This window comes from Hermetia illucens, chromosome 2, assembly GCF_905115235.1.
Source record: "Hermetia illucens chromosome 2, iHerIll2.2.curated.20191125, whole genome shotgun sequence".
Lineage (NCBI taxonomy): Eukaryota > Metazoa > Arthropoda > Insecta > Diptera > Stratiomyidae > Hermetia > Hermetia illucens.
The window spans coordinates 122,277,794-122,303,758 of NC_051850.1; the positions used below are offsets into that span (position 1 = coordinate 122,277,794).

At 42.8% G+C, this 25,965-nt stretch overlaps 1 protein-coding gene across 8 annotated transcripts in view; it reads left to right on the forward strand.

Annotated features, from left to right (window-relative positions):
* The first annotated feature begins 9,858 nt into the window (after window positions 1-9,858).
* LOC119650350 (glutamate decarboxylase) overlaps window positions 9,859-25,965 on the forward strand; it is a 71,407-nt gene continuing 55,300 nt past the window's right edge. The window contains exons 1-3 of one of the 8 annotated variants that reach the window (XM_038053025.1): window positions 9,877-10,003; window positions 10,122-10,282; window positions 23,853-23,921. In XM_038053025.1, the coding sequence (XP_037908953.1) occupies window positions 23,861-23,921 (61 nt within the window). In that variant the 5' untranslated portion in view covers window positions 9,877-10,003; window positions 10,122-10,282; window positions 23,853-23,860. Of the gene's footprint in view, window positions 10,283-10,587; window positions 10,843-23,852; window positions 23,922-25,965 lie in introns of those variants that run through there. The other 7 variants (XM_038053026.1, XM_038053024.1, XM_038053029.1 and 4 more) reach the window with 7 other exon arrangements.

The following is a 25,965-nucleotide window of genomic DNA, read 5'->3' on the forward strand; positions in this document are numbered from 1 at the left end:
GTGTCGCTTCTGGTGTGTCGCTTGATAGCATTTTGCTCTCCCGGCTACAAAGCGGAGGTCCGATTACCTCAGAAAATAGCCGTCGGTTATGAAGAGGAAGTCGACACTCTCATAGCATGATAGATAGACCATTCGCTGATCAGCGAACAGGAATATATTCAGCTTTACCTGCACAAAATTTAAAAATCAATTATATGGATCGACCTACTCACCGGTCACCTTGGGAGAGTAAATTTCACCACATGGTGTAGCCAGAAATGCAATTGTCGCGGAAAGCACACAAGCTCAGCTTGATTTTCGTGATGAGATAAATGCATTTTCATATTCTAGATAGGACAGCGAAAACTCATCTAGAGCTGCAACGGCAGGAAACACGCAAATACCCCTCCAACTGCCATACTCGAAACGGGTGCCCTTCCTTGGAACCTTAACGATCATCCTCTTCTTCCACTCTCTGGGAAAAGTCTCGGATTACTAAAATTTTCGTACGAGTGGAACTAGCAAATCTGCAGTAATTGCAGGTGCAACGACAAGTAACCCTGCTCACCGTCAAGCCTAGCCGCTTTACTCCTCCTTCCTGAAGCCTATAGGATCAACGGGAACGGGAATTACAAGATTACTTGTGAGGCTTATGGCCTACTACTTCAACGGTCTTTTGTTTGTGGAGAGTTATTAGAAGGATGAAAAGACCTTTTAATTGGCTGTCGGTAGTTGGGCAAGAAGTTGTGTCCCAAAAGGAGCGGCATTTACAATACACCTGGAAAATGTTTTTCGGCCCCATCTAGCGCATATGGAGATAGCCCTTTCAAAAGTTTGTTTGGTTTCAAAAAAAGAATATCCCATTGCGAGGCAAACAAGTCACTCGAACCATTAATGAGCAAACGGACCAAAAGAAAGCTCCAGGCCATGACATAATCTCGGGAAAAATATTCAATAAATACTTCACACACACACATTCAACATGACTCTATGTCCCATCTATTACCCCAAGGTTTGGAAGATTTCAGAAATTACAATGATTCCTAAATGTGGGAAGGACCAGACCTAGGATGCATTGTACAAGCCCGTCAGTCTGCTACTGGTTTTAAAAACCACATCATATGGAAAACAAAGTAATTTGCCTGCATCAGTTTGGCTTTCCAGAGAAGCACGGCACAAAAAAGAGGGTTTCTGCTCACTTTTCACTATTTTCTAGGACATAAGGAGAATGTTTAACCCTGTTGGTCTAACATATAGGTTATGTACCTAATGAGAATGTTTAACCCTGCTGGTCTAATATTTAGGTTCGGATGGTTCTTTTGAAAAATCTCTCAATATGGTTGAGACAGCATTTTATTAGGTCTCGTGACGTTGAACGAAATATCTCACTGGTACAAACAGATGACAGATATATACGAATGATCAGATCTAGTGCATCAAGAGAAACATCCCTGCTATACAAGATTATAGCCAAGGACAGAACAATTCCTCTGTTTACTAAAAGATGGGGCATTTATCCACACGACAAGACTACCTAATTCTCAAAATTCATTCTCTGGAGTCCAACCTATTACACGATAGAGGACATTAATCTGACACGTAATAACAGACAAATAGACGAAAAAGAAAATTTGGAGAATGCTAGGAACTGAAGTTACCTAGCGGAAGGAAGGTAAAAATAAGCTTCATTTCGAAAGCGGATAAAAAGGATTCTTTTTACCTTAAATCTTTCAGATCAATTTTTTGCACAACTACATTAGAACTAACTTTCTAAAATGTAGTGCCTTACATCCATGCCAACCCAACCTGTCCTGTTGATCAACTGAAACTACCCTGACGGATATTTTACGCGTTTCAATAGACATCAAACAAATAGCTCTGCGTGCGTTTTAGGAAATCGAAGGCGCTTTTCACAACATATTGCAGGCAGAAATAATCCGCAAGGGAGTCAGGAACATCCTAGCCTTCTGGATTAGAAACTCATGAGTCACACTTAATGTTGGGCACAGGGTAGGACTGCATATCGATACAACCAAGACGTATCATAGCATCATTTACTATGAAACACATCCTTGATCACTTAGGAGCTATTAGGCTGCTTGGTATTACACTAAACCAAAAGCTGCTCTAAAAATCAGATGTCGAAAACACATATAAAACCAAATTCGGCATAACAGTCAGGGAGTAACATAAATTTCAAAGACTGGTTAACACAATTCAAGGCCCTGATCCAATTGGATTGTTGCACCAACGATTATTATTATTCTTTCTAGGCGATATCAATGTCGAGGCATAACATGACAATAAGGTTTCACTTTGATAACGAATATGGAAAACTATGGACTAACAGAACGGATCCGGAGAACGTGGCCACCTACTACTCAAACTGGTCCCTCACAGCCCTCACAGCTGGTAAACATACCGGCATATTTCAAATGGGAATATACTGCCTGCAGTTTCTGTGGGAGAGCAATGAAATCCCAATACATATTGTGGGGCAAATTGCGACATCTGTGAAAGAAGCCTAATAAACCTGGGAGAATGATTAATTCCAGATACAAACCTTGGAACTAGAAAACATGGGTTACAGGGTTGATTGGCATAATATAATTAAGATATCCACTATACCCATCAATGGGCCGCAATAGTTCTTTGTGCAACTTTGCTGGATATTATTTTTTTCGGATTTGCTATAATTTCGACAAATGATGGTTTTCATTTAACACTAGCACTAAGTGCCAAGTAGGTTTGGTTCTATCTGGGGGCCGGTAATACATTAATGAAAAAATCGAGCTCGCAAAATAATGTTCTGAGATTATGCGAGAGTCCAAAGTCATCGTGGAAAACGTTGAAGCATTTTGGTACAATATCTGTAACTAACAATATTACGAGAAATATAACCATTCTCGCCAAATTTTTTCGATTTTCCGAGTTAGTGGGTCGTAGTTCACTTTCTCCTCCAGTATTTTCGTTCAACATTGATAGTATGAGAGATAGAAATACCAATAATATACGCGTTAAACGATCCTAATATTTCAAAGGGTCCTAATATATTCCGTAAGTTGAAATATGCAGTGATGCCTGTGGTTTATAACGATATACTAGACATCTTTGCAGATTCTCCCCATGCTACAAGCAAGGTTCTGATTAATCGTCTTCAATTCAGACTGCTTGCGCACCAGTGACATAACAATGCAACCAGTGATTAGATAGTCAAAGGTTCGTTTTACCTTACAAACAGCCGCAGTCAATGGACTGGTCTGTCCCTTTTTTAAAAAATTAGCGCGTAGTAGGCCGACTTAGCGTGCCATAACGCAACTCGAGCATGGGTTTTGCAGAATTCTTAGGTGCTAGTAAGAGTCTGTCTCGGTTAATGCTTGAATGTGGAGATCACCAATGGTATGTGATGATCTTTGCGGATGGTTTGGATTTCATTCGATTATTATAGCTGAACATGTCTAATATTCGTAACAAAGTTTTAAGGTGATCATTAGTCCCAGCATACAACTTGATGTAATCTAAGTACATCAAGTGTGTCACCTCGGAATTAGCGCGCAGACCATATTTAATTGTGAAACCAGTGTCATACAAAACCAAAGGGAACTCGATGAATTCCCCTGGTGAGTGGTTCTCCGTATGCCGATTAGCTTTCTCTTCCTGGTGATGGTACTTTCAGATGAAAGATGGTATGCCACCCTTCCATGATTGTTGACAAAAATTTTACTAGTTTCGGATCGATGCAATACAGACGTACGAAATCAATTAGCCAGGTGTACGAGACGCTGTTAAAAGTCTTGGCGTAATCGTAAATTTCTTAGGCTTCTAGTTGCTTGTCCTACAACCTACCGAGTCGATAAGTAGTTGTTCTTTGGAACCCCTTGATCCAACTCGGCAGCATTTTCGTTCCTCGGACAGAAAGTTGTTATTCTCCCATTGCCCCTTCCTCCGGTTGCAAAAATGTCATAATTTATGCTATGTGGCATAGCATCCGTGCCCGACTGCCTTTAAGTTGTTTATGGATCGTCATACCTCCTCTTCGGTAACTCCAATAAATTCATGTCCGGATAGTTACATTGCCGGTGCCTTTGGACTACCCTAATATCCCTTCGCTTCCTTTACCGAAAACTGCGCTGTCTAGATTTGATTTTGCGAGTGTTGAGTGATCTGAAAAAGCTCTGCTGGTTCCTCGTATACGTTATATTTTGAATGCATCTATGGTGATTTGCGCCATATCGCCTCAACCGACTTTATACAAAAGAAAGTTTCTGTTTAAATGATTCCAGAATTCTGACTACGGGGGTTTCTCAGTATAGTTTCGGTAAAACCCTCGAAATTTATTTTTCATAGCCTTCGACATTGCCAGAGTTGGATCTAGCCAGTCTAGCAATATTCTCCCTAAATGAGTCGCACTGAGATTCCAAATGAATTTTCCGTGGTGGATATCGTCGGTCATACTCCACACAACACCCAAGTGACTATAATTTTAGTACCAACGACACAGTCCAGACGCAATTTCATCATAAATTTGAGATAGAATTCTCGGAATTTCTGGAGATGCAGAGAGCCTGAATTATCTGATCCATAAAATGAAATTACTTCTGAAAATTTCATACACGTTCATTGGAGCAAAGACTTGAGTCTGACGGTGAAGAAGAGTATTTCGCGAGTACTGAAACTATTACTCGCCGCCTTTGCCCTTATCGACTCTTGGCCACCAGGTTCTACGATGACCTCAAGTGGAACATGCTTCCTGGTAACGGTGAAGAATGTCCCTCTACATATAATAAGACCATACTAGCCTGAAATCCGCTATACAGTCACATACGCGTATTGTGTGAAACGCTCGAGAAACATTTGGTGCAATTAAGGACCGCAAAATGTCGTACCTGCCTCAGAAGTTGCGGCGCCTAGACGTTGAACCGCCCTGTTTATTACAGGAGCCCGATCCAGTCTCCAAGTCAAACGATTCCCGCCGGTTATTCATACCGGAATTCTAATACTTCCTTCTTCTCATTCGGTGGTGTAACGTTTTATCCTTAACTGTTGGTGTTGTGGTAGATTCCTCAGTGAGTAATTTGGAAGACTATAAAGCTCCTGTGCTTTCTTCACCTATACCCTGAAAAGATACAATAGTCCACATCAGGATTGTTGCTGCCTATCTCTTCTCCTTTCGCAACTGGGCTGGGAACCAGCTATGGTGGGGTTACTACTCTTATTACTAATGACCATCATTATCATCATTAATGGTGCAACAGCCATTAGTAAGGAACTGCAGACATCCTGGTTTTGGGCTGAAGTGAACCAATTCAATATCTCTAAAAACTGTCGGGCGTCCAGCTTTACGCCATCACTCCATCGGAAACACGGCCTGCCGCTGTGATTTTCGACCCTATATAGGAGAAATTATCGACGATCTCAAGGTTGCATTCCCCAATCCTATCCTTGCCACCATGTACTTCATCATCATCATCAACGGCGCAACAACCGGTATCCGGTCTAGGCCTGCCTTAATAAGGAACTCCAGACATCCCGGTTTTGCGCCGAGGTCCACCAATTCGATATCCCTAAAAGCTGTCTGGCGTCCTGGCCCACGCCATCGCTCCATCTTAGGCAGGGTCTGCCTCGTCTTCTTTTCCTACCATAGATATTGCCCTTATAGACTTTCCGGGTGGGATCATCTTCATCCATACGAATTAAGTGACCCGCCCATCGTAACCTATTGAGCCGGATTTTATCCACAACCGGACGGTCATGGTATCGCTCATAGATTTCGTCATTGTGTAGGCTACGGAATCGTCCATCCTCATGTAGGGGGCCAAAAATTCTTCGGAGGATTCTTCTCTCGAACGCGGCCAAGAGTTCGCAATTTTTCTTGCTAAGAACCCAAGTTTCCGAGGAATACATGAGGACTGGCAAGATCATAGTCTATGGTGAGACGTTTCGAGCGGAACAGTCTTTGTAAGCTGAAGTAGGCTCTGTTGGCTGACAACAACCGTGCGCGGATTTCATCATCGTAGTTGTTATCGGTTGTGATTTTCGACCCTAGATAGGAGAAATTGTCAACGGTCTCAAAGTTGTATTCCCCTATCCTTATTCTTGTTCGTGCTTGTGTTTGACCAGTGCGGTTTGATGTTGTTGGTTGATTCGTCTTCGGTGCTGACGTTGCCACCATGTATTTTGTCTTGCCTTCATTGATGTGCAGCCCAAGATCTCGCGCCGCCTGCTCGATCTGGATGAAGGCAGTTTGAACGTCTCGGGTGGTTCTTCCCATGATGTCGATATCGTCAGCATAGGCCAGTAGTTGGGTGGACTTGAAGAGGATCGTACCTCTTGCATTCACCTCAGCATCACGGATCACCTTCTCGAGGGCCAGGTTAAAGAGGACGCATGATAGCGCATCCCCTTGTCGTAGACCGTTGTTGATGTCAAATGGTCTTGAGAGTGATCCTGCTGCTTTTATCTGGCCTCGCACATTGGTCAGGGTCAGCCTAGTCAGTCTTATTAATTTCGTCGGGATACCGAATTCCCTCATGGCCGTGTACAGTTTTACCCTGGCTATGCTATCATAGGCGGCTTTAAAGTCGATGAACAGATGGTGCAACTGTTGTCCATATTCCAACAGTTTTTCCATCGCCTGCCGCAGAGAGAAAATCTGATCTGTTGCTGATTTGCCTGGAGTGAAGCCTCTTTGGTATGGGCCAATGATGTTCTGGGCGTATGGGGCTATCCGGCCTAGCAAGATAGTGGAGAATATCTTATAGATGGTACTCAGCAACGTGATACCTCTATAATTGCTGCACTGTGTGATATCTCCCTTTTTATGTATGAGACAGATTATGCCTCGCTGCCAATCGTCAGGCATTGATTCGCTGTCCCATACCTTGAGCACAAGTTGATGAACCACTTGGTGTAACTGGTCGCCTCCATATTTAACCAATTCGGCTGTAATTCCATCGGCTCCTGGCGACTTATGATTTTTTAGCCGATGAATTGCACGGACTGTTTCTCCTAAACTTGGTGGTGGCAGTATTTGTCCGTCGTCTTCAGTTGGCGGGACCTCCAACTCGCCGATGTTCTGGTTGTTCAGTAGCTCATCAAAGTACTCAACCCATCGCTCTAATATGCCCATTCTGTCGGAAATCAGATTTCCCTCTTTGTCTCGGCAGGATGAGCATCGAGGTGTATAAGGCTTCATCCTGCTGACTTGTTGGTAAAACTTCCGCGCCTGGTGCGGTTGCTCCCTGTACTTTTCTAGTTCACAGACTTGTTGGTTCTTCCAGGCTTCCTTTTTCCGTCTGTGAAGTCGCTTCTCCGCTCGACGGAGTTCGTGATAAGTCTCCGCGCGTGCCCGCGTTCTTTGAGAATGCAACATTACTCGGTATGCGGCATTCTTCCGTTCCGTTGCTAGCTTACATTCATCGTCAAACCAGCCGTTCCGACTCCTTTTGCGGCTGGGGCCAAGTATATTTGTGGCCGTATCCATGATAACGTTCTTCAGGTGGTTGTGAAGATAATTAGTTGATGCTTCATCTCCAGGTCCTCTATTGACTGCGGTTATTGCGGCATCCATTTCCCTCTTATAGGTGTCGCGGAGGGTTGTGTTGTGGATGGCTTCAGTGTTCACTCTCACCTGATTGTCAGAGGGGATTCTAGGTGGTATTGTTATTCGAGCTCGGAGCACCATGCCAACGAGATAGTGATCCGAGTCTATATTGGCCCCCCTAGATGTTCTGACATTCATCAAGGCTGAGAGGTGGCGGCGTTCGATCAACACGTGGTGAATTTGGTTGAAAGTGGTCCCGTCTGGAGAGGCCCACGTATGTTTGTGGACCGCTTTCCGCGCAAACCAGGTACTTCCAACAACCATTTCGTGTGACCCTGCTAATTGAATAGTCCGCAGTCCGTTATCATTTGTTTTTTCGTGTAAGCTATGGGAGCCAACGTATCGCCTGAATACGGGCTCCTTCCCTACTTGGCTGTTAAAATCCCCAAGTATGATTTTGATATCATATCTGGGACAGGCTTCGAGGGTTCTTTCTACTGCCTCGTAGAAGGTATCCTTCTCCGACTCTGCAGTCTCCTCTGTAGGGGCGTGAACGTTTATGAGGCTTATATTTCTAAACTTGCCTCGCAAGCGCAGAGTGCATAGCCGTTCGCTTATACTTTCAAAGCCGATAACAGCAGGTTTCATTTTTTCGCTGACTAAGAAACCTACTCCGAGCACATGGTTTACTGGATGGCCGCTATAATATATGGTGTAGTGGCTCTTCTCCAGGAAACCGGTCCCTGTCCATCGCATCTCTTGCAACGCTGTTACATCAGCCCTATATTGGGACAGGGTATCGGCTAGCTGCTTATCAGCTTCATCTCTATACAGGGAGCGCACGTTCCATGAGAAAATGCGCAAATCGTTGTTCCTTTGTCGTTGCCGGGTCCGTCGTTTTAATATCCATCCTATCCGAGGCTCCTGTTGTGTACTGTTGTACTTCGTTCTGCCATTAATGTGCAGCCCAACATCTCGCGACAATTATCGAATGCTCAATCTGAATGAGGGCAGTTGGTATATCTGTGGTTGTTCTTCCCATAATGTTGATATCGTTAACATAGGCCGCTAGTTGGGCTGATTTGAAGAGGATGATGCCCTTCGCATTTGCGTCAGTATAGCGGATCATTTTTCGAAGGACAGGTTAAAAAGGATGCATGATAGGGCAGCCCCTTGTCTTAGAATGTTGTTGATGTTGAATGGTTTCGAAGGTGCTGTTTTTATCTGCCCTCACATATTGTCGTCAGCCTAACCAGGAGTGAGGATGCACCAATTTGGGAGAAACATGTCTTTAAATCATGATGATCAGAATGTATAATGGAATAATAACATGGCTTATATGAAGAGTATTATGGAAATTTTCCACCACTGATCCTTTTCAATAATCCACTTTAAAATCCTCGCACCGATTTTCTCGAACGGAGGTTATCAATTGTTTGATATTTTTACCAATAATTCCAGTGTTTCTCTCTGATAAAGCAATCATCCCAGGGAGTGGTTCGCTAAAACCACATCTTGAATAGTTTTAATCCCGTTAATGCCTCACTAAAATGGATTACAACTAAAATTTAAGGAAGCTCTGTTTGACCAAATGTCAATCAATTTAATTCCAAGTATTAAAGTCCTTATGCATATATCTGGATGAACAAAGTTTACAAAACTAAACCAGAATCTTGTGGCAAAAATCATTAAAATGAGGACTTCCATTGTCTCATGTCAACACAAGGCCAAACGAAATGATGATGTCGACATTCGATATCGTTCCCAATTAGAAACTCTTTTGACATTAATTAGTTACTAAAGTTAAACAAAGGGACACATTATGATAGTCCTACGTATACACCATGACAGACTAACCCATTTAAAGTATTTTCATTTCTTTTCCTACCAACAGGCTAGCGAGACGAATGGGAAATGCTCCGGAAACAAAAGAATTCAAGTCATTTGTTTCGCCTTGTCGCCTCGCAACTTTCACACACACTTCGTTCAGATTAGGTTTCTGGTTTAGAAATGTTGAATTAAAACTTTTTCTCGAGTGGAGTTTCACCTCCCCTGGCCTCAGGACTCACTTCGAAAACTTTTGATCTTTTCGATACCCAAAAAAACGTCAGAGCCTATGCTCCGCCTCAAAGATGGCTTCCGAAAGTATGACGTCACAACATCCTCGAGCATTCCCCAAAACTCCCCAAATTCAATATGGGGGAGCATATCTCATAAAAGCCACATGGTAGCAATCAAGCCACCTCCTTGTGGGAGTTGAGGGAGTTATGTACGTCCTGAATGGCGGCAAGGAAAAACCCAAAACGTTGTTGAACGATTGTAGGGAAAAATTTTCATAGCTCTGGAGAACGTCAGACAGTTTAGCTGCTTGTCCTGTCCGTCCTGGTACAGTTGTGGAAGAATCTCTTTGTGAGCAGTGTAAAGTCCAAGTCCATCTTTCAAGTATTCCTTAGAAGTGAATTTGTTCTTGTTGGGTGAAATGTTAGTTGCATTTTTTAGTTTCTAGTGCTTAGAAGTTGAATTTGTTCATCCCGACCAGTAGTGGTGTCCTTGCACACCTTTAGTGAGTCTAGAGTAGAACTTTGATTGTCTTTTTAAGAAAACCGTTGAAAGAACGCGAAGAGCCTCCTTGAAACTGAAGAAAACGATTTTATGAGTGCTTAGAGGATCCAATTTTTCATTTCTCCCAAAGTTGAAAAAGTAAAGCCGCCAAAGTGATTTTAATAAAGCAATATCTCGAAGACCTCCGAAAGATAATTGGTAAGATATTCAGCAATTATTGAAAATTACGCTAAACTGTCCGTTACGCAATAGATTTTTTGTTGACTGTGTAATATGGAAAACATGTCGTCATATTCGAAAATTTCGTCCCACATTCGCAGAAACTCGAATTGGTGCAAGCCATCGCGCTCGTATTACGTAAGAATCGGGTAGATTGGGGGTGGTCTATATACTCCTCCCTCTATAATCGCAGGTCCTGGAATGGGATTTTGGAGTTTTGGGTAGTTACTCAGTTTATATACCAAGCGCCAAACAGTGAGACGTGTAACAATCCTGAAAGATTTACTTATAAATTGCGAGGCGATGATATCGGAAAATTGAAATTTAGAAAATTTATCTTCTTGTAATCTGGGAAATAATCGAGTGAAAGGCCATATAGGTCACGGCGCCCTTGAGAAGTCCTTGTCATTCACTTGCAAGGTATATAGTGCGCGTTTTTCCGTGCCTCACTGTCAGTGAGTATTTTGAACGAATCTCGGGAAGACGTGTGGATTTTCAGTAGGCTCTGTTAAGGATATAGTACTTTTTCAGTTGGTTTAGTAAATTTTTAATATAATATTTCGAAACTCAGCCATTAGAAAGTTTGATGAAGTTAGATTTTATTGCAGAAGTTAGACCTTTCTTAAAAGTTTCCTGTTTTTCTGAAAAAGTCTAATCTGTTGAATTTTTGTATTAAATGTTGAATTTTTCAGGACTCAATTAGTGAAGATTTTTTGTTGGTGAGCCTGCCAATGTTTCATGAGCAAAACTTTTCAAAAATTACGTTAAATTGCTTCTGAAATTTTCCCGATATTATTGATCACTGGCACTGAAAAATTCCTTTTTCAGTATATTATACTAATTTCTGAAAATGTTTCTGTTTCGAATCGTTCATTTCTCTATTGACCTAGGGAATCTTAGCTAAAAGAAAGAATGTACGGAATTTCCTCGTAAAATACATTTCAGCCTATTAATTATTATTAATACTTTTATTTGTGTGCTACACTACTCTTCATCTACCTTTGTATGCGACTCGAACTTCATATTATTTTGGCTCTTAAAGCCCCTCCAGCCTGTGTCCCTTATCAAAATCGGTTTACTGATTATCAGTCCACTTTTCTCAGAAACATAACTCCTATTAATACGAAGTTTGGCGGGAAGGTGGCAACTGTAAGCTCCCGTGCGTACAGTGAATAGTATCTCAACTCTACTTGAGTTTAAGGGAGGATTTTTTTTCAGAACTCGACTGGAAACCCCCCTTAGGCTCATCCTAGAATTATGAAATTGCAGTGATATACGCTGTAACATTCAGCATGATACTGTCAAGTTTGGTGGAATTCCTAATAAAGTTATAATAATTGTGGCTTTTGTGCAAATTTACCGCAATCTAAGTCTTTAAATGCTAGTATCACACTAAAGTGAATAGTCTGCCGTAAGATATGTATATACATTACATAGCCACTCAAAGAAAAACTATACAAAGCCTTTCATACCTAAGGCGTCCAACTTCTGGATTCCCGTCTGGGAATCCAAATTTTTTGAAAACACTTTCTTTGCTCTCATCTACTTCTAAAATTTACTGTCGTTAACTTACAGCTAGTAATCAAGACTCTTTTTATATTACGATGCCTCGAGTGCTGGGAGATTTAATAAAAGCAGCATGTAGTCAATGAAGCTTTAATTTAAAATGTCACTAATGTTAATACAGACCTTCATTAGAATACCTGAATCTTCAGGAAGTTATTTCACGTGGTGGTTAATGATAAAATGAACCCAGCTAAGCAGGGGCTAGCCACTAAGAGTCCGTAGAAATATACTTGGCTGGATCGATTAGAAGTACAAGGTATGATTAATATACAATCAATATAGAGAAGGAGCCAGTTTCAATAGTACTATTTTGTGATTGAATCACAGCCTTTGAAATATTGGTGTGAAATGAAGTTTCTTTTTTATCGTGAATTAAACGTTTAAATACGAAGTTGTTGAAGTTCACTTGGTTGGTAGACTGAATTTTGAGGCAAGAGGGAATTAGTGAAATAGGGTGGCGAAATCTTAACAAGGATAATAATTAGCGCCTTTTATCAAAGTTCAACGCAACAGCTTTTTTCGAAGCGCTTAGTAAAGATTCTTTTGAAAAGAATGGAGGTGTGTTGGTTACGAATTCCACTGGGCCCAGATTCGACATTGGGATTACGATTGCCATATTAACTTAATCAAGGAAAGGGTGAGGAGGGAGTAGCGAGAAACGTAAAACAATTGTCGAAATTGATCATTTCTCTCAGGGACCCATTCTCAGAAACTGCTCAGCCGAAAAATCTGGAAAAATCATTCCGTGCTGGATACAAATGTGACAAATTTATACTCATGTTTTCATATAAGAAATACACAAAACTTTCGAACTTGAAGCGTCCAGCTTCTGGTTCCCCGACTTGTTATTCTTTTATAGGTAGAAGAAAAAATCCCAGAAAAATGCTGTAGGTTAAAATAGTGGGTGGGATTTTCACCTAGAAAAAGCACTTTTTCCTGTCCTTAGCCCTTGCAGGAAGTATTAACTCGCTAGAAAGGCCGGACACGTTTTGTGTATGCGTTCCATTTTGCGAAGTTTTTTGGTATTTACTATGGTACATTTCTATGTGACATTGGCACCTCACCAATCGTACGTAAACCTCAGACAATGGAATGTTATGTGATTTATATGCTCGTTGGTTCATGTTGTTTTTTACGGCTTTATATGAAAAAAAAACAAATCGATGCAGTGTCAGTCTGCTCGTCTGTTTGTCCATCCGTCTGGCACACGGGATATACTCGGAAACGGATGGGGTTATCGTCGCGAAGTTTGGGGAGCATACATACGAGGGGGGCCCAAAAAAACGGGAATTCTGTCATAACTTCTTTATTTCTCAATATTTTTAAACCAAATTTTGATCACCTTTAAAGTTTTCACCTTTGACTACAACGCACTTCTCCAAACGATTCTTCCATTATTCAGAACATTTTTTAAATTCACTCATCGGGATGTCCTTTAAGCCTTCCAGCAATTTTTGTTTCACCTCCTCCACAGTAGAAAAACGCTTTCCTGTCATATTCCTTTTCAGTCTGGGGAACAAGAAGAAATCACAGGGAGCTAGATCCGGTGAGTATGGTGGGTGGACAATCGTTGTCTTGACGTTTATGGTCAAAAATTGCTTCACGAAAAGGGCGGTGTGGGCCGCCGTGTTGTTATGATGGAAGAACCAGTCGACTGTGCGCCAAAGATCTGCCCTTTTTTTCCGGATACTCTCCCTCAATCTTTTCAAAACCTCCAAGTAGAACTTCTGATTGACAGTTTGACCCGGGGGACGAACTCCGCGTGTACAACACCTCTGCAATCGAAGAAACAAGTGAGCATTGTCTTGATTTTTGACTTCACTTGGCGAGCTTTTTCGGGACGAGGAGGGCCAGCTGTCTTCCACTGATTTGATTGCTGCTTTGTTTCGGGGTCGTATCCATAGCACTACGATTCATCACCAATAATCACCTTGGAAAAAAATTCAGGGTCCTCTTCGAGCTGATTTTGAAGCTTGAAACATACCTGAAGCCGACTGTGAGAAGGATAAAATTCTTTGAATTGAACTTCATGACATTCCCGACATCTCACAGAGTTGATAAATGGTTCGGCGATGGTCTTCACGAACGAGGGCATTGATTTTGTCAACGTTTTCATCAGTTCTTGACGTTGAGGGGCGTCCTGAACGAAGTTGGTCTTCAATAGACATTTCTCCATTTTTAAAACGTGAAAACTAATCGTAAACTCTGGTTTTACTTAAGGCAGCACCCCCATAAGCAGTCTTAAGCATGACAATAGTTTCCGCGGCCGGTTTCCCTAACAGGAAACAAAATTTTACAGCCGCGCGTTGTTCTCGACAATCTGCCATTACGTTTTCGCCGAAATGTAAAAAGTTGTTTTACTAAAAAAAATCTCACAGGCGAACCGATGCACTCAACGCGGAACTACTTCGGACACTGACGCAGGTGGCGTAACACTAACGGACATGTGGTCAAACAATAGGTTCCCCCACTCTCCTTCCCCACCACAGCGTAATTCCCGGAACCTATGTGGTTTATGAACTGTTTCAAAAACAACGAATACCGTCATTTTATATTGATTTGAAGGGGAGTTCCCCGCTTATTTGAATTTTTTACAGAATATAGGGTACGTGGGATATCAAATGAAAGGGGTCAATTAGTACTTTTCGAAGATGATCTCATGTCTAATATTAGGTGAAATACAGGAGAGTGAGGAATCAAAACGTGTGTCCCAAAAAATGAAAAACGTCTCTCCAACCGTAAAACCTCTAAATCCGAAGCGCTCAACTTCCGCTATTCCGACTTGTTTATGTATGTAGTGTAGTATGTGAAAAATTTTCGTATTACCATCGTAAGCAACGGATAGATTAGTTGGTTGCTTGCGGTTCATATCGGTAAACCGGACATGTTCCCGTGATCAGCCCATGCCTGTATGCAATGTTTTGATGGACCACCTTAGATACAGCATTATGGGTGTTTGTGTATTGCACCGGTGCCACAACAGTGCATACAGATGTGTGATGGTCAAACGACAATATTCCGAATGCATAAGCCATTGAAGGAATAGCGAATATATTCATTGCACTTATTTTATTCTTCCCTAAGAGATGCGATTTCAGTACCAGCTTTACACGCCGCAGGAATTTAGACAGCAGAACATCCTTCAAATCACCAACTCAAGCATGGGTTCCTTGCAGTATTTATAGAAGTCTGTCACGGTCATAAATTGGATGTGGAGGTCAGCAATACTATGTCCGGCATGCGGCTCGTGATGACCATTGCGAATGGCTTGGATTCGACACTTGTCTAATGCATTTCATCCAACTATCACGGCCGAACATGTCTTTGCGTTGTTAGCATCCACAGATGTACGCACTGATAAGGTGGTATGCCACCCTTCCATAACTGTCGCCAAAAACTTTAATAGTTTTGGATCAATGCGATGCAGATGGAGGATATCGATTAGCCAGAACCAGCCAGAACGCTGTCGAAAGCCTTGGTATAATTGATATAGCAACTCAAAAGCTTTATTTGGCGTCTAGTTGTTTATCCTTTAAATACCGAGTCAATAATGAGTTGCCTTTTGTAACCCCTTGACCCAACTCGACAGCCCTTCTGCTCCTCGGACAGAATGTGGTTGATTTGATAATTCCTGTTTCATGTGTCCCGAATTTCAAATACGGTTGTTTCACTGGGGATGGTAAAGCTTCTGTAAACCCTCTGCACTTCATTTCTCACTTGTCTGCCAGCATTGCTAGTGTTGATCTGAATCAGTCCAGCAATGTTCTGCCTTAGTGAATCCCGCCAACAGCTGAATTTTGCATGGTGGATCTTTTTGGTCACTGATACCAATAAGGCGAAAGCGAATCTTCAGACTGTGCAATCTGACAGCCACAATTGCACCACAATAGTTGTACAGCGACATATCAGCACACAGCCGAAATGTAATCTCATCATTGATTTAAGATAGAATTCTCGGAGCTCCTGGGGATGCGTAGAGCCTGGGAATACCTGGTTTGTGCAAAGGATTCATTTCCAAGAATTCTATACACGCTCTTTGGAATACGTCCTGAACCTCAGCGGAGACCTCAGCTGGACGGTGGAGAAGGGTGGTTCTGCTACTGAAACTGCCTTCAGTGCGGCGTGGTGTTGTTGATACCGCTGCCTCTGCCCCCATCGACTTTTGAACACCAGTTTCCGCGATGACCTCAAGTCGAACACGTTTCCTGATGGTAGCCGGGATTATGTCGCTGCGAGTAATAAAGCGGTACTGGTCTGCGACTCGTTGCACAGCCACGGGCGCGGATTGGGTGGTAAGATGTTGTATCCGCCCCGTCGGTATTTCGTAGTAGGAGCGGATGATGAAGAGGTTCATTTTTTCGGTCCACTTCATCCGCTGCCTACGCGAACTTGCTGAAGTGGTTTTCACAGATTGTGGTGAACAACAGGCGGAGCAATGGGTCGTCCTGGCATATAGACGTCGAACCGCCCCAAAACTAGCGGTTTCAATGCGGTGCTGTCCATTACGGGAGCCCGACCCAGTCACCAACTCAGACGACTCCCGCCGATTATCCGTACCGGACCTCAAGTTTCTCCTTCTTCTCATTTTTGGATTTGCATTTTATACCTAATTCCCAGGTATGGTGATAACTTCCTCAGTGAGTAATTTCAAAAACTGCAAAGTTCCTGCAATTTCCTCACCTACCCCCTGAGACTCTGAACTGGCGTACAGTCATTCAAACTGCAGCTATCCATCCCTCTTTTTTCACAACCGGCCTTGGGACTGGCTCCGGCGGAGTATTCCTATTATTAATAACAATTTTCGTCATCTCTTTCCCCTCTGTCTTGTCGTCAAAGGCGACTAAAAAGGGAAGAAGAGGGAATTTGAACCCGGAAATTCTGAGCCTAAGCGAAACAAGATAGTGGGACTGTCTTGGTACACTGATGGCCCTGTGGTTTTGTACTTTGGAAAGCCAAGTGGTAGTAGACGCGAATCATCACTGATGGTTACAACAGAGCGCACCCTCTTTATTGGGGAGCAGGTTTCTGAAAGGATTCTGAACGTAAGATTCCGGTTAAGGGGTGTTGGAAATATACAGTGCTATACACCAATGAAGATTTCCGAAATAGTGAGGAAGAATGGTGTACGGTTGAGAGACACAAAACCTTAAAAATGTACTCATTGCCAGCCATTTGTTCGGTAAACAAGAATTGTATGTGTCCCAAATGAATGAAAGGATTAGACGCATTTCTGATGGTAACAAAAATATCGGATGTCAAGAAGAAAAATCAGGAAGAAAATGAACCGACGTAATGGATTATAATGATCTGCAGCACGTGGACATAGTACTAGGTCGAGACTCATGACTGCGCCGCAACAGACATCGCATATAGAGGGCCGAGAAATCTCCGAAAAGGGTGTGAGGGTGATTTACTACCTCAGAATAGAATTCAAGGGAAAATGGCAAAAGAGAGAAGTACATATACAAGTTATGATATTAAAAATCGCATATTAAGCAAATGTAGACACGCAATTTGCAACACAGTATATTATTAGAGAGTCCCGGGAAAAACAGTAAACCCTACGGTAATGGAGAACTTAAGGAAAAACTCCGGCAGTATAAAGCTTCACCCTCCCAGGCTTCTGTCAGTATAAACCCCTATGCCGTTGAACACGAGCTCGGCACACAATCTCTTCCACATCTGTATGACGGCAAGATCTTCAACTATTTCCTACTTCTCACGAGTGATTAATTGTTCTCGAAAAATTTCGGCAGTATAACAAGCAGCCGGATACTCTTAACTGCACTAGCATAACCAAGGGTAGATCTCCTAGCTTTCACCTTCGCCCCTAACTTACCTAGGTTCTCCTTCTTCTTGGGTTTCGATTCGAGTTTCTTGGGAGTACTCCCCTCCTGGGCTGATCAATGCTAATCCTGTCTTGTTCGGTTATGCTTGTAAAAACTAAGGTCTAACCTGATTCTTCTTCCTCTTCCTACTTCAGACTTTCTTTCAGATAGTGCATACACCAATACTTGCTTCACTGAGGCACGTCTCCTTCCTGATGTCTGATGTACTGATGTTAGACGTACTTTGCTGATCCCTCCCTTTTGATCAAGGACCTTAGTTGCTTGCGGTCTTCGCCATAGGCTTATGTTGAGCTTGGGACCACTACTTGAGTTTCCAATTTCTCCATTCTTCGGTGTAATCATTTGGGTCTCAGTACGAGGTTTGTCCAAGGAGTACCTAGCTTCGCAAAAAAAACAAACATTTTGGAAGAAAATATATTTATTTGCTCTATACAGCTTTCCCCGAGATATTCAAATAAGTTCGATGGACTTTTTATAATAAGAACTGACTTACTCGTCAAAATAGCCATTAACGACTGACATCACTTCTTCATTGTTGGAAAATTTTTGACCACTGAGCCATTTTCCAAGTTTGCTGAATATGGTACATAAGGTAGCAATTCAAACTTCACTTCATTAATTTTTGTCATTGCAATAACGGATTTGTGAACTGATGCATTATTTTGATGAAACAACACTTTCTTCTTAGCAAAACGTAGACGTCTTTTGCTTGGTTTCTTCGCTCAAAGGTGGGAATAATTTTGCAAAATACTCGCTGTTGATTGTTTTTCCTTTGTTAAGATGAAGTGAATGAAAATTGTCCCACGCGTATCCCCAAAAAAAAACAACTCCATGACCTTGTCTGGAGATGAATCGGTCTTCGCCTTCTTTTGAGCCAGTTCTTCCTTTGAGTCCATTGTTTTGAGTGTTCCTTTGTCTCGGGTGTGAAGTGGTGCAGCATGTTCCACCCACTGAACCACTGAAACAGCGCAAAAATTCTGCTTTGCTCATTTGAAACCTCTTCACAACACTGTTTTTGCTCGAGGGTGGGCAAACGCGGCACCCATCTTGCGCGTAGCTTTCTCATGTCGGAATTTTCAGTTAATATGCAATTTACCGCACTTTTCGAAATGCATTCTGTGTTTGCTAACTTGGGCACTTTCAATTGACGGTCATCCAGTATCACTTTGTGGATTTTCTCCATCATTTCTGGAGTCGGCACCTCATTTTGTCGACCACTGCGAGGCTCCCTTGGTAACTCGTACGTCCTTGTTTGAACTGCGCTATCCAGTGTTATATTGTTGTATACGAAGGAGCAGACTCACTCAGTTCAGGTTTTAGACTGGTTGCGTTGAGGCCTTTCAAATAAAAGTATTGTACCACATAACGATGACCAGTTTTCTCCATTGTCACAAATTGTCTGAAGACGTTCATAATTGATACAAAAAACAAAAAATACAATCAAAACAAAATCAAAACAAACAAATACAATCTTGAAACATATGCTTGGTAGATTGAGTACTCCCTAATACAGTGTCATTTTTCTAATAACTACCGCCATCCCTTTGTCAGGCCGGGTACTTTTGGGACAAGCATCATATTGGGGAGATATGCCTCCGCCATGGACCATTTTGTGTGCGGTATGGGTGTGTTTATTTGTTATTTATGTTTTTTATGGTTTTACTTTCCCAGTATTATGGAAATTAGAAGATCTACCGTGCCATAGCGATGTAGCAGCAACTGCAAACTATCCATTGGGCGCGGTTCGTATAATACCCTCAATTGAGGTAGGTAATTTCCGATCACTCAGCGAGAAGAGCTATATTCCGCATCAGTCTATTTTACAGTCCATTGCTTGGCACCAATGTACCCGCTAATTGAAGTTTGAGTTTAGCACCCAATTGTTCCCCTTTATACGCAGTGAAGAGGGCAGGAAATTATTTTTGAAAGACTTTATTGGCGAAAATGCAAAACCTTTAATCAAAAAATATTTTACCTGTGAAAAAGGGCTAAGACTTAGTATCATCATCATCATCATCAACGGCGCAACAATCGGTATCCGGTCTAGGCCTGCCTTAATAAGGAACTCCAGACATTCCGGTTTTGCGCCGAGGTCAACCAATTCGATATCCCTAAAAGCTGTCTGGCGTCCTGGCCCACGCCATCGCTCCATCTTAGGCAGGGTCTGCCTCGTCTTCTTTTTCTACCATAGATATTGCCCTTATAGACTTTCCGGGTGGGATCATCTTCATCCATACGGATTAAATAACCCGCCCACCGTAACCTATTGAGCCGGATTTTATCCACAACCTGACAGTCATGGTATCGCTCAAAGATTTCGTGGTAATGTAGGCTACAGAATCGTCCATCCTCATGTAGGGGGCCAAAAATTCTTCGGAGGATTCTTCTCTCGAACGCGGCCAAGAGTTCGCAATTTTTCTTGCTAAGAACCCAAGTTTCCGAGGAATACATGAGGACTGGCAAGATCATAGTCTTGTACAGTAAGAGCTTTGACCCTATGGTGAGACGTTTCGAGCAGAACAGGAGAAAAGTTTTTGTAAGCTGAAATAAGCTCTGTTGGCTGACAACAACCGTGCGCGGATTTCATCATCGTAGTTGTTATCGGTTGTGATTTTCCACCCTAGATAGGAGAAATTGTCAACGGTCTCAAAGTTGTATTCTCCTATCCTTATTCTTCTTTGTGTTTGACCAGTGCGGTTTGATGTTGTTGGTTGATTCGTCTTCGGTGCTCACGTTGCCACCATATATTTTGTCTTGCCTTCATTGATGTGCAGCCCAAGATCTCGCGCCACCTGCTCGATCTGGATGAAGGCAGTTTGTACGTCTCGGGTGGTTCATCCCATGATGTCGATATCGTCAGCATAGGCCAGTAGTTGGGTGGACTTGAAGAGGATCGTACCTCTTCCATTCACCTCACCATCACGGATCACTTTCTCGAGGGCCAGGTTAAAGAGGACGCATGATAGCGCATCCCCTTGTCGTAGACCGTTGTTGATGTCGAATGGTCTTGAGAGTGATCCTGCTGCTTTTATCTGGCCTCGCACATTGGTCAGGGTCAGCCTAGTCAGTCTTATTAATTTCATCGGGATACCGAATTCTCTCATGGCCGTGTACAGTTTTACCCTGGCTATGCTATCATAGGCGGCTTTAAAGTCGATGAACAGATGGTGCAACTGTTGTCCATATTCCAACAGTTTTTCCATCGCCTGCCGCAGAGAGAAAATCTGATCTGTTGCTGATTTGCCTGGAGTGGAGCCTCTTTGGTATGGGCCAATGATGTACTGGGCGTATGGAACTATTCGGCCTAGCAAGATAGTGGAGAATATCTTATAGATGGTAGTCAGCAACGTGATACCTCTATAATTGCTGCACTGTGTGATATCTCCCTTTTTATGTATGAGACAGACAATGCCTCGTTGCCAATCGTCAGGCATTGATTCGCTGTCCCATACCTTGAGCACAAGTTGATGAACCACTTGGTGTAACTGGTCGCCTCCATATTTAACCAATTCGGCTGTAATTCCATCGGCTCCTGGCGACTTATGATTTTTTAGCCGATGAATTGCACGGACTGTTTCTCCTAAACATGGTGGTGGCAGTATTTGTCCGTCGTCTTCAGTTAGCGGGACCTCCAACTTGCCGATGTTCTGGTTGTTCAGTAGCTCATCAAAGTACTCAACCCATCGCTCTAATATGTCCATTCTGTCGGAAATCAGATTTCCCTCTTTGTCTCGGCAGGATGAGCATCGAGGTGTATAAGGCTTCATCCTGCTGACTTGTTGGTAAAACTTCCACGCCTGGTGCGGTTGCTCCCTGTATTTTCTAGTTCACAGACTTGTTGGTTCTTCCAGGCTTCCTTTTTCCGTCTGTGAAGTCGCTTCTCCGCTCGACGGAGTTCGTGATAAGTCTCTGCGCGTGCCCGCGTTCTTTGAGAATGCAACATTACTCGGTATGCGGCATTTTTCCGTTCCGTTGCTAGCTTACATTCATCGTCAAAACAGCTGTTCCGACTCCTTTTGCGGCTGGGGCCAAGTATATTTGTGACCGTATCCATGATAACGTTCTTCAGGTGGTTGTGAAGATCATTTGTTGATGTTTCATCTCCAGGTCCTCTGTTGACTGCGGTTATTGCGGCATCCATTTCCCTTTTATAGGTGTCGCGGAGGGTTGTGTTGTGGATGGCTTCAGTGTTCACTCTCACCGGATTGTCAGAGGGGATTCTAGGTGGTATTGTTATTCGAGCTCGAAGCACCATGCCAACGAGATAGTGATCCGAGTCTATATTGACCCCCCTATATGTTCTGACATTCATCAAGACTGAGAGGTGGTGGCGTTCGATCAACACGTGGTCAATTTGGTTGAAAGTGGTCCCGTCTGGAGAGGCCCACGTATGTTTGTGGACCGCTTTCCGCACAAACCCGGTACTTCCAACAACCATTTCGTGTGACCCTGCTAATTGAATAGTCCGCAGTCCATTATCATTTGTTTTTTCGTGTAAGCTATGGGAGCCAACGTATCGCCTGAATACGGGCTCCTTCCTTACTTGGCTGTTAAAATCCCCAAGTATGATTTTGATATCATATCTGGGACAGGCTTCGAGGGTTCGTTCTACTGCCTCGTAGAAGGTATCCTTCACCGACTCTGCAGTCTCCGCTGTAGGGACGTGAACGTTGATAAGGCTTATATTTCTAAACTTGCCTCGCAAGCGCAGAGTGCATAGCCGTTCGCTTATGTTTTCAAAGCCCATAACAGCAGGTTTCATTTTTTGGCTGACTAAGAAACCTATTCCGAGCACATGGTTTACTGGATGACCGCTATAATATATGGTGTAGTGGGTCTTCTCCAGGAAACCGGTCCCTGTGCATCGCATCTCTTGTAACACTGTTATATCAGCCCTATATTGGGACAGGGTATCGGCTAGCTGCTTATCAGCTTCATCTCTGTACAGAGAGCGCACGTTCCATGAGAAAATGCGCAAATCGTTGTTCCTTTGTCGTTGCCGGGTCCGTCGTTTTAAAATCCGTCCTATCCGAGGCTCCTGTTGTGGCTTCGTAACAGGTTGTTTTCCGTGTAGGGTTGTCAGCTCTACCCAACTCCCAACCTGGAGGACCAGTTGGTACAATTTGTCCCGTTTTTAGGCGCGGGAGACTCGCCTTCATCCTTCTCCGTCTGCAGCTTTTCGTCAAGAAAGAGCTCCCAGCGGTCACCACGTGGAAGTGGAGATAGGGTTTGGTAGTAGAGCTGTTGGTGTTGGTTCAGCAGGCATTTCCCAGGTTTTATGCTCCATCGTGGGTACTAATCCACGTTTCGCCCTGGGACCTATACTACCCTTTGACCACCACTTAGTATATCTAGTAGAATTGTGAGGTTAAATTTTGGACAAAACTTCCTGATTATTTGGAGTTTTACTCTTTGTAAACAACGAGAAATAAAGTTTTCCAAAAGAAAGTGGGGATTTTTGGTGACCCATTTGGATCCCACAGTTGTTGCAGATGTATGAACGAAGAATAATGCACCAAACCATAGACTATTTTTTCTGGAAAGAGCCTAGGATACCTCCCTTTGCAAATAATGTCACTAGAACTACAATTAGTGGAGACGAAACCAAATGTTCGATCAATATCTAGAAAGCTAATATAGTGGTTATTCTATACAGTTAGTATTCTACTATATATCATATATGAAATTTGGATAGTGACTGTAAGATATGATTCTGAGGGAGTGAGTATGAACAAAAGAAAACCTTTTCGTGGTCCTTCATTTGATGATGTTGGTACTATACGCTTTACCTCTTAAAATTACACTCATAATATTGCTCTACATGCCACAGGAATATTTTACTTTGTTTTCCTAGGATTTTTCTGGGCAGCCTTACTTTCATCCGATAAGTATGCACCGAACTCTATCACAAATCTTTTTTTTATTTTTTGAATTTAAAATTGTTTCTTCAGATGTGCATGAACCCAAAAATTGCTAACTTTTGAGTTTACTCTTTTACCTAAACTGAATACAATTGCACTGTGTTCCCTTCAAGTTTAAATGTTTGAATTGCTAGTTACGTCAAAGCACTAATCTATGTTCCACATCATAGTTAAATGCAAGCCACTTATTTCGTCCGTAAATTCGTTTTTCAGAGGAGAAAATGTCGCTCAATCCAAGGAATTATAAGCTGTCTGATAGGACTGCGAGGATGACTGCACACGGTAAGTTAAACTTTAATTATAGCTCAAGTGTTTGATATAGTAACTTCCTCTTAATAATTAAAACACCGATAACACGAAAAGTATAGTAAGCAAGCCCAATAGGGGCTGTTATGAAAATTTCAAAACGCGTCAATTTGGAATCATGCGCACTCTTGCAATCATATGATAGATATCGAAATCATTCTTAATATAATGATAAATAGGAAGAGCCAAGTTTTGGATCCTTCTATATATACGAGGGCGGTCCGATAAGTACTTAGCCTACCAAAAAAAAAACGAAAATTTTTGAAAAGTGGCGATTTATTTCTCGACATAGTCTCCTTTTAACTCGATACACTTCTCCCAGCGATGCTCCAACTTCTTTAACCCGTCTGAAAAATACGTTTTCTCGAGGTCTGCAAAGTGGGCTTCCGTGGCGGCTATAACCTCCTCATTCGACTCAAATTTCTGCCCGGCGAGTGACTTTTTCAAGTTAGGAAATAAATAATAGTCGCACGGGGCCAAATCTAGGGAATACGGTGGATGGGGCAGCAGTTCGTAGCCCAATTCGACCAATTTGGCCGTGGCGACGGCGGAAGTGTGAGCCGGTGCGTTATCGTGGTGGAAGAGCACTTTTTTCTTCACCAAATGCGGCCGTTTTTTCCGCAATTCGGCGTCAAATCGGCTCAATAATTCGGCATAGTACAGCCCTGTGATCGTTTTGCCTTTCTCCAGGTAGTCGATGTAGATCACACCTTGTGAATCCCAGAAAACGGCGGCCATCACCTTTCCTGCCGATTGCACAGTCTTTGCCTTCTTGGGAGCACGTTTGCCGGGTAAAGTCTACTGTTTCGACTGTTCCTTGGTCTCTGGAGTGTACCAGTGGATCCATGTTTCGTCGACGGTCACGAAACGACGAAGAAACTCCTTCGAATTGCGCTTAAACAGCGTCAAACACTGCTCTGAAGTGGTTTCACGGTTGCGCTTGTTGTCCGGAGTGAGCAAATGCGGCAGCCATCTCGCCGACAGCTTTCTCATGCCCAAAATTTCGTGCAGGATATGACCCACGCGGTCTTTTGAGATGCCTACTGTCTAGGCTATCTCGCGTACCTTCAATCGGCAGTCTGCCAATACAAGGTCATGGATTTTTGTAACGTTCTTCTCCGCAGTAGCCGTTTTCGGGGCACCGGGGCGTGCTCATCAAAAACTGACGTGCGACCACGTTGAAATTCATTAAACCAATTTTTGACGGTCGCCATCGAAGGAGAAGCGTCACCGTACACAGCATCCAAGCGTTCTTTGATTTCGCTGCGCGATTTCCCTTCCAAAAACAAGAATCGAATCACCGACCGATATTGTTCTTTTTCCATTTTTCTAAAATTCGCCCGCACGCCCGCTTCTACACGCGCTAAAAACAAAACTACAAGTCCTATTCGACTAAAATTTTGACAGTAGCCGTCTACGAGAATGTTCTACACGACAGTAAATACTTCTTGCGATAGTAGCGCCATCGGGCGGAGAGGCTAAGTACTTATCGGACCGCCCTCGTATACATATATGTTGTTATTCACTGTTTTTTGGGATCGCTGGCATCCAGTTTCTTTTCTCGAATTAATATTTTCAATGAGACTGGCTCCAGCTTTCTTTCCATCACACTCAATATTGTGCAGGCCATAAACTTAGAGCAGTGGAAGAAGCACAAAGACGAAGTAAAACATCCATGACGATTTTGTATCCGAACCCGTGGCAGGCAGATCGAGAGGCTGACGCTCAACCAATTCGGCCTGGGCAGGTTACTGCCATTGCCAGAACTGAGCGATTTAAATATCTCGAGGGGCAGGTTACCGACATTGCCAAAACTCAGCGATTTAAATATCTCGAGGGGCAGGTTACTGCCATTGCCAGAACTCAGCGATTTAAATATCTCGAGTCAATGCTATCTGCCAATGGTGAATTGCGTAATGAAATTATTTCACACATTAACGCAACCTGGATGAAGTGGCATTCCCTAACTGGTGTTTTTTGTGATCGACGTATCAGGGCACGTCCCAAATCTAAAATTTAC